Source organism: Cyprinus carpio, chromosome B20, assembly GCF_018340385.1.
Source record: "Cyprinus carpio isolate SPL01 chromosome B20, ASM1834038v1, whole genome shotgun sequence".
NCBI lineage: Eukaryota > Metazoa > Chordata > Actinopteri > Cypriniformes > Cyprinidae > Cyprinus > Cyprinus carpio.
In genome coordinates this window covers 13,405,917-13,415,687 of record NC_056616.1, presented here as the reverse complement: position 1 = coordinate 13,415,687, position 9,771 = coordinate 13,405,917, and the positions used below count along the sequence as shown (strand labels likewise).

The following is a 9,771-nucleotide window of genomic DNA, read 5'->3' as shown; positions in this document are numbered from 1 at the left end:
GATTTGTAAACCTTTATCAACAAGTTTACTTAATTCAATTAAAATAATAAGATACAATCGGGACGCATAAGCTACCAGTCAAATAAAATCAGCATCAACAAATTCATCTTTGCACAGCACAAGGCATATTTACAGAATTTTTGACAAGATTCAGAGGTGGCATTAATGCATCTCATAATAACAATGTTATTGAGATTAATGTTTTAAATATAAAGTTTGATTTAAATGACTCAGTTTATACTTTAAAAATGAAACTGAAACCGCCGGCAGGTGGCAGCAAGTCTTTGTCACTGAATCATTCATTCAATCGATTTGTTCAAATGAAAAAAATTCGTAGTAATTTATAGTAAATACTATAGTGTTTTGAGCCATAAAGTGTATTATACTGTATATATAGTATTTACAACACATTGTTAATGAATGCTACAGCATACTGTCGTATTAATTATAGTGAACTCATAAACTGCAATAAATACTGTAGTATGCTTTAAATTTTACTGCAGTAAACTGTAGTGTATTGTAATATAATATACCCTATAGTTGTAGAAAACTTCGTACAGTATTGGGTAAAGTAATTGATTATATTATAGTTGTTATATTACCACAGCAACTATAGAATTACCACAACAAATTAATTCAAATACTTTACTATAGTATAGTTTAAAAACACTATAATAGTATAAATTACTATAGTATGGGAACGGCTGATTCATTTAGGAACGAAGAAAGTGACTCTCTTTATGAATGGGTCACTGAATCATTGACTCACTCCATTTGTTAAAAAGCAAAGATTAATTCATAAACGAAACAGCCAAAGACTATAGATGCGCAGCGGCTCAGCTGTGACTTTGTTTTTGAACCTATATTTTTTGTTGACGAAATAGAGAAAAATAGATAACAATGTTCCTAAAATGTAAGTCACTTAATATTAACTTTTGTATAAAATAAAAATGTTTAAAACTTTTGTATAAATTCTATTTCACATTTGCAAACTCTTTATAATCATTAAAAAGCTGTTACCCTCCTTAGTTTATCGATATCTCCTAAACTTCCATTTTTTAATTAATAAAGATCTCTACACTGAACACTGAATCAATTATTGACATTGTGTCTAGCCTATAGTTTGTTATATAGTTTGTTATAATGAATGATAAACTGCAGTCTGCTTTCACGATCTTATCTGTGAGGAGCAAGAGGCGCAGCTATAGAGAAGCGTTTCTATTGGCTGCAGTCTGCTGGTATTATGGCAAAAATCTGCATTGCGCAACGAACCATAAACACAGCGCTACGTTTATGTGCAGAACTGGGATCGCTCTCGTCGCCTTTTGAATGGATAAAATGTGGAAATCACTTTAATTTCCAAATAAACCTAACCATTTGGAACTGAAACACCGTCCCCCCTCGAAATTCACTTCCCGGACTCCTCCCCATTTCAGCCCTGATATTAATAAATAAATTCAACTGAATAGACGGGGAAATGTTCTTGTAGCATATTGTTAGTTGTAAACATACAAATGCATGGATGCCTCGTCTATTAAATTTAAGGTTAGATCTAGGAAGCCCTAATACAGTAGGCTATGAAGGCTTCTTATAGCATGGATTTTGGCCAATAATCTCTTGAGTTATTTCTTCTGAGGTGTAATTTGCCATCTGAAATGGAGAACGTTACTTTCATGTCTACACAGACAAGCTCAGTTCATGTGAGAAATATATAGGCCTGCCTTTTTTCAAAATCATTTGGAAATCTAAATAATAATGCAGTATATTAGACCAGGATTATAAAGGGATAATTGTTGATATCTCAGTAGGCGCACTTGCCAGAGCTGTTGTGCCACTTTGCCTGTCGAGGAGCGCATACCCGCGAGCTAACAAGACTGCATTGGCAAATATTTGATTGGAGGCTCTCATGGGCATCACGTGTCTCGGGACACCAGAGGTACTAAAGCCCCTGGGCCGTAAGTGCACGTGGGTGACGTTAGGGCCGGCCCTCTCCGGGGTCCCTTTTGTTGAACTATCAAACATAAGCCAGCTCCCGAGGGCTTTAGAACAGTGTTAAGACAACTGTGTACTGCGCAAGTCCTTGGAGCAACGCCATCAGTGTGGTATCACTGACACCATCAGCATCCCACGCAGACAGAAGCTATCATGTCTAGGTCTTTCTACGTAGACTCTTTGATTATCAAGGATCCCGCTCGCCCGGCTCTCAGCGAGCACACGGGACAGGACTTTCTCATCCCCATTGGCATGCATTCTCCAGGAGTGATGAGCGTCACTGCGCCCCTTTGCCCGTCCCGGAAGTCCGGCACCTTCTGTGTCTGTCCGCTGTGCGTAACCTCGCATATCCACTCTCCCCGCGGCGGGATCCCACTGCTGAAGGGACAGGGCTTCTCCGCCGGTGACGCGGCTTTCTGTCAGAGGGTAGCACACCAACACAGCCCCGCGTTAGCGCACCCGGGACACGGACACCCGCCCACGAGCTACAGCGTCACTGACCCTCGGAGGTATCACTGTCTATCTCTAGGTGAGTGAGTACGCGCGCAAGATATACACCTGTTACTCCTTATGACGAGACGCTTGAATTTTTGGCAATTTATTGAATTCAAAAGTCATTCTTCACGCATTTTACCTTGTTTTATTTGACTTTTTGTCGACTTTATATTTTAATAATCATGTTGATGTTTGGCACATTTACTTCTCAAACACACAGAATGACATATTAATGGCATTCGTTGAGTTATTTCGCAAAGTTGGTTGGCACTGGCGTAATTTTAAGAGTTTCTTTATTATTTCTCCTACAGGTGCGTCTGACAATAGCCACATACAGAACGGCAAACGGATGCGCACTGCCTTCACCAGCACTCAGCTGCTTGAGTTGGAGCGAGAATTCTCATCTAACATGTACCTCTCCCGCTTACGCAGGATCGAAATAGCCACATATTTAAACTTGTCAGAGAAACAGGTGAAAATATGGTTCCAAAACCGCCGCGTTAAACACAAGAAAGAAGGCAAAGGTACGCAACGGAGCGCGCACGCAGGATGCAAATGCTCGGGCAGCCATTCACACTATCCACGCTCGGAAGATGAAGAATCTCTGTCACCCGTGTCGGCAACAGAGGAGAAGGAGATTTCACCTATCTAGGGGCGTCGCGAACATCATAGACTTAAGTTTGGTACCCTGCATGGCACATTTAAACGTACGGATCCGTTGAAACGACTGATGGGACTCTGTCTTCCATATTTCCATAACCCGAAGGGTATGGAAGTTTAGCTACTACCAGTTCATCCCTCTTTCCTCTTAAAGTAGACTATTGTTTTACCTTGACACTCAAGTCAGTTATTTGTCTTATCCGTACGACAAACTGAAATAATAGTTAAGTAATGCAAGTAAAATACGTTTTTACAGTTTAAGTGAAAACGTTTTTGAAATGACCACGGATAATCCATGCTATCTTCCCTGTTCTTTGAAGAATAAATGTTGGATATATAGAGAAGATAAAACACTCCCTGTGTGATACTGTAAATACGCAGACTGTTAATCCAACCTTTCCTAGACTACTGAGAAACTGTGATTTTTTCCACCTGAATTTTATGTCCATATTAAAGAAAATGTGTATATTTGTATTTATTTAAATAAAATTACTTCTGTAACTACACTTGTGAGTTCTGAAATTCATATGAGTTCTGTATTCATTTTTCTATACTGGAACAAGGCACCTGTTTAAATATTTCACACATTAAAACAAAACATTATACATAAACATTCGTGTGGCCACATAATGAAATGATAGATAGATAGATAGATAGATAGATAGATAGATAGATAGATAGATAGATAGATAGATAGATAGATAGATGATGGATAGATAGATAGATAGATAGATAGATAGATAGATAGATAGATAGATAGATAGATTTGCATTTGTTGTATTATAGTATAAACACGTGACAAACAGTTTTAAATGTGTATTAGTAAGACGCCATCCGCATTTGTTTTATTAAGAAAAAACACTCCACAGCCTTCTGACCCCTTGAATACTTTTCAAAGAGAACAGGAGAAACTCCTTCCTTAAAAGCCTCCTAAAGTGTAACACTATATGTGAAACTTATTTGTTGGCATACATGCAGTTTATTTTTGTTTTTGATTTTTTATTACTTAATTGTTACTTTACGGGTGCTTATTCAGAGCTTTAATTTAACTGCACAGTCTCACTTGGTGTTTAAGTAGCATTTGAACATATGAGATGTATTTTTACTTATTTTCCAGTGTTCTTCTCGTATATTCCCTACTAATGCACAGCCCACAAAAGGCCTATAAGAGAGAATTTGTATCTCACGACTCACAAGCCAGGTGATAGTCAATTATACGTCGACCCTATTCTGTGTGTGCTTTTCAAGAGACGGTTGTCCCCCTGTTAAGTTAATCCGAAAGGAGTTTAATTGCAGTTTTTGTCCCACGTTGGTAGCTTATGTAGCAATTCCTTCAATACGAGCGAGGAAAAAAAGCTACGCAGAGTTGGCCAAAGGCTTTGACAGGTTAGATTGTCCTGCCAGGAACTCACATTTAGCCGGCGGACCCCCGACGGCGGCGAGCTCAAGGCCTTTCACGAGACGTCTACAGGGTTCCTCCGCGCGCGAGAAAACGATTTAGTCACTGTTTCATTAGGCACTATTTGAACCTTTCAACTCGGGCCAAATTGAGGGGGCATGCTGAAAATTGAGGGATTACGTAGGAGGGGTGATAGGAAATTAGCGAACGCTTAATTTAACTCGTGTTCCGTCAGAGTTTGGGATACATTCCTAATTGAGAGGGGAAGCAGGTGAAATTTTGGTCCCACGCAGGTCCTTTCAGAGGGGGAATAAATGGCCTCCTTTCACGTCTCGCTTCACGATCATATATTATCGAGGGAATGAATATATATTGAATTTCTTATTAATCGAATTAGACTTCAACCCTCGCAGGTGTGAGAGAGAAAGACCCCCGACAAAAGAGTTTTCAGCCGTCTCAGAACTGACTCCCGTTTTTCAGACGTGATACGGTTGACCGCAGTTACTTGTCACTTTATTAATATCAGATTTAAGTATCGAGTTTGGAACTTAAAAAATTAAAATTGCACGTTAATTTTAATAAAGTTACTAAAAAGTAAACAAACCTAAAAACACGTCTAGGTCTACTTGGTTGTACTATTTATTTAGTTAGGCAGTTAGCTTACTCTGTTCTGTACTCTTTAGAAAATTCATATTCAGAATGTGAGGAAAGGTAATGCAAGCTTTCTTTTTGGTGTTATGGCATGTAATATCAATTGGAGGGGGGTGCAGTTGAATACCAGATATATTAGAGAATCCGATGCTTACAACCAAATATTAAATGGAAACAAAGTACGGCTCAGCTTTTAAAAGATTACGCACTGTAGCAAAATGGGCAATTACGCATGACAAAGAGCAATTAATAGAAGCCCCTTTTAAGCGCTTGCAGCTGCTTTCGCCTTGAGAGAAGTGAGGCACTCGGGTAATGAATGCCTCCAAAACCTGTTTTGTCTTCAGTCGCGGAAACTGCTTTTTTAATAGTTTAAACTGCGAAGTGAAATGCTGAAAAACGCCGTTAACATCGTTTGGGCTTTCCGTCCAAAACCGATTGTTTCAAAGATGATGGAACTGGGAATTCTAGACACGTGTCTCATCAGTGCTGTCCATGGTGACTTAATTTAGTGGGAACTCGGTCATCACACAATATGTCCTGAGCGCTTTTGTCGGGCTCTCTAGAATGGGCCCTTTCTGAGACGTGTCAGCTCCTCTTTAAGGCGTCCCATTGTTGCGCTCCCGAACGTGCCCACTATATTATCAAGTGTGCTTAGTGGCTTTGCTGGATTAGAATGTATAGCCGTTGTAAAAAGAGGTCAGCTTTGAATGAGATAATATATGATTATATTATATCCGTCACACAATGTTAGAGGATAGAATATTATTCATTACTTTGGTCAGCTCATTCAGGTGGAAATGAGAGTAATCAGGGTCTGGTATAAGTGGCCTTGCTATAGGAGTTGATAGATAGATAGATAGATAGATAGATAGATAGATAGATAGATAGATAGATAGATAGATAAATAGATAGATAGATAGATAGATAGATAGATAGATAGATAGATAGATAGATAGATAGATAGATAGATAGATAGATAGATAGATAGATAGATAGATAGATAGAACACACAACCATGCGAGAGGAACCTGCTGAGGTGCCTGAGGAACAGGTGGCATTTCTATTTCAAGGTCTCAGTCCTGGTCACAGTCTATTCCAGATATGTGTGAATTCATAATGACATGTGTAAATATTTGGAGAATAAACAAAAAAAGGGTATTTGCTTTTTCTCTACTGACTAGTGTTCTTTGTTGATTGAGGGTTGGAAAGCATACTTGAGGGATGTAAATAATCATAATGAATGCAGAAATGTAAATGTTGTAAATGTTGTATTTTGTCTCTCTAAACAAGTATTGAGTACTTTGAATATCTATTTTAAGGAATTAATTCTGCAAGAACAAACACAAGAGCAGCCAAAGCGCATAAACTGCAGGCCACGGCTTTTGGAACTGCGGGAAAAAGAGTTTATTTTTAACAAGATTCCTTTTGAGGCACAAAACACAAATTTGATCCCATTTGATGCCATAACACTAATCCTGAATGATCGATATTACAAAACATGTGATTTTCATCACATGTGAAAAATCAACAGAATTTCCTTTATGAACATTGTGCTCTATTTAGACTTAAGAGTGTAAAGATTTGATAAATCAAGAGCAAGACCAAAATATGAGCTTCAGTTCAGTCTGAATTTCATACTAAAAAGCATACAGATTTGAAGACTATGGTGTGTTTGCCTCTTATAGTGATTGGTTGTAATCGTAAGTACAGTACAATTAGTCAATACATGCTCGTTTTCATGAAATATGAGGCCCTATGGAGAATGGAATAGCGGGGGCATTTTAAATGGTAAAGATGTCAAGTTACTGTTGAATAGGAATACTGTGGGTCGTTTGTAATTTAAATAATCGACTGCTGAATTTTGATTGGCTGTTGGCAGTCATTTTGGGTATTTATCAAAATATTTTATGTTTACTATGTTTCATTGTCTTATGCTATACTTGCAGCAAAGAAATGCTACAATTTCAACTTCCTCGATCGAAAGGTTGCTGTAATTAGCTTGCATTTTCGGTTATAGCGCCACCTATAGGCGAAACTTTACGAAATTTAATGTCTGTCCTCAAAATTTCCTGTTGCAAAGTTGCATGCAAATTGGCCTAAAGACCAACGGCTTTCACTCTTCAGTTCATAGTTTTCCTTTTAAACTAAAGAGTGTTGAGGATCTGGAATTCTAACCCATACTTTTTGAAAAAAAATTTCTTGTAATTACATTAAATAAATGTTTTTTGTTAATGTTTTTTTGTTCTAGTTTCTAGTGGGTTAATTTAATTGAATTTTTATTTTGGAATATTAAGGGTATATTTTCAGTTTTCAATAATTTGAAATAAAATAATAATAATAATTTTTTTAACTTTTGCCTTGACATTTCAGATTTACCAACGCCCACCGAAAAAGTGTCTTAAATGTTTACTTTAACATTTTACACGCTCCTGTGCTAAGCGCCTTTGCTGACTCAGTGTTTGCGTTTAAGGTTAACCAGCAGCATTCATTATAAAGTTTTCCTCCGCGCAGAGCAATAGCGCTTCTGCCCGGACCCACGCCCACAAATATATAGCCGATAAAGAAAAACGGCGAGCTTCAGCACGCTGGACAGCGCGTGTGTGAAAACAGCGCGTCAGAGCCAGTGACAACTGACCATTAAAAAGTTTGACTCCATATCAGCACAGATAACATAGAGAGCTTTTTCTTTCGGAGTTGGAATGCTTAAAGTATATATATATTTTTTTCCATTTTGATCTAATGAATCCTTCTAAAGGCATTTTCTGCTCTCCATAAGCTTTGCTTATTGCCACGGTTAAAGATTTTTATTTTTCTGAGACTGAAAATTAACCAAATTTTCCTTTAAGGTAACTGGAACTGAACCTTCGTTACTGCTGGTTACTGTGTAAAATCATTTGACAACGTTGTAACATAGTAAAAGCAGAATGTGCTAAACATTACTAGTAGTCTGTGTTTTTCTCTCTTTTTTCTGTGGAACTATGTGTGCATGTCAAACCTCAAATCTTTGCTGTTATTGCACTCTTTCTTTATAAGTCATTATAGTGCTAATAAAGTTAAATCCATTTGTTTTGATGTGGTTTGTACTTCGATTCCATCTTTATTACTCCCAGGGGGCTTTAATTCGCTCTCTCCGATTTTCTCTCTCTTACTTAATAGCTTTGAACTGTAATGACAGGAGAGAGATGGACGCAGGCTGTCCCACCGATGGACATATACGCCACCATGTGGTTATATCTCTCTTAAGAGAGATTAGACTTAAAACTCACACCGCATTTCTTCACTCAGACATTACAGATAAACTCTCGCTGGATATGCATGTCCTGTGAAAACGATTTCTACATCTTGGCGTCAGACGTACTGAGAGGAGATAGACAAAAGTCCTGGTGTCCCGTAGCTGAGACAGATTTTCCCTCCCGCTAGCGCATTCGTCCCATACTGGACCTTATTTTGAACTGAAATTATTTCACTGAATTATGGCTGAATTTACACACAAATTAGTATGTATTAAATGATTTTATTAAATAAAAATTACAGCACAATTAGAAAACCGAAAAAAATAACTGCAGATTTTTTATTACTGTTTTTACGGTTGGTTAAATAGTGCATATATCCGGATTCAGCTGTGTTGATCATATAAAGTGATTCGGAATATTCTCATATCAAATACCTCCCTCTCCTCTCAGTCCACATGTCTGCATAAGTCTGAAATTAAAATACTTTTAATGCATACACCTTAAGCAAACAACAACGAACTACAGTCAGTCGAATTAGACCCGTATAATTGCGCGTATTGGTTGCCAATCTTTTGCTCACTTCGATGCATTTAAACGATTCCAAACTAAAGCACCGATCAAGGTATCCAGCGCTGTTTCTGAAGACTTCAGTTTTAGACTCAGAGATTAGAGTCTTTTGTTTCCAGAACAAGGGACTCTGTTCTTTTGAGCGGCCGGGCGGCACGAACATGTGGAAATAATTGTGCTGAGCAACTGGAGATGTGTGTTTCTCTGCGAGGGTGAGCTGCAAGGCGGGCTCCTCTGGAACGGCTGCAGGAAGAACGGAGAGGGCTAGAGGGGGGCCAAGCCTGCCCCGGGGCTTCACTCACACATATCGGGTCAGTCATCTGCACAGAGAGCAGCGAATCACCGTGTGCAGGGACACGTAGAGTACTAATTCATAATGAGTCTTAATCTCAGTCTGGTATGTCTTAAAGAAAATATAAAGGGCAAAGACAGAAGAAGAGGTAGTGGCAACTTTGGCTTTGTTGGAGTTTTCCACAACTTTCAGATATCGAATACAAATGAACCCTATATAAAGTTTCACGAGTGGTAATGTCTTAATGCATTTTTTTTTTTTTTTTTTTTTTTTTTTTTTTTTTTTTGAACGTTTGTTGAAAAGTAAGCTGTAATAAATTATATACAGGGAGAGAGACCGAGAACGATTGAATTTGTTTCTTATGTTAGAGCGCCCCCTTGCATGTGTCAGCACGTGCTTTTGATAGACCCCCAATTTGGCAATCTCTCTATTGAATGAACCATTTCACAATCAAAAATGTAATGATCTGAAAATCCCAGATA

At 38.2% G+C, this 9,771-nt stretch overlaps 1 protein-coding gene across 1 annotated transcript; it reads left to right on the top strand.

Annotated features, from left to right (window-relative positions):
• The first annotated feature begins 1,742 nt into the window (after positions 1 to 1,742).
• Positions 1,743 to 3,653, top strand: LOC109112740 (GS homeobox 2-like). Its single transcript, XM_019125641.2, has 2 exons — positions 1,743 to 2,521; positions 2,799 to 3,653. Exons 1-2 carry the CDS (start codon positions 2,146 to 2,148, stop codon positions 3,137 to 3,139), a joined length of 717 nt encoding a protein of 238 aa, XP_018981186.1. The 5' UTR covers positions 1,743 to 2,145; the 3' UTR covers positions 3,140 to 3,653.
• The last annotated feature ends 6,118 nt before the right edge of the window (positions 3,654 to 9,771 follow it).

What these genes read in the sequence shown, in the direction of transcription:
- LOC109112740 (XM_019125641.2), top strand. Translation starts at nt 2,146, where the DNA reads ATGTCTAGGTCTTTCTACGTAGACTCTTTGATTATCAAGGATCCCGCT. An exon ending in GTATCACTGTCTATCTCTAG is followed by an intron (nt 2,522 to 2,798) that starts GTGAGTGAGTAC and finishes TTTCTCCTACAG; the next exon opens with GTGCGTCTGACAATAGCCAC.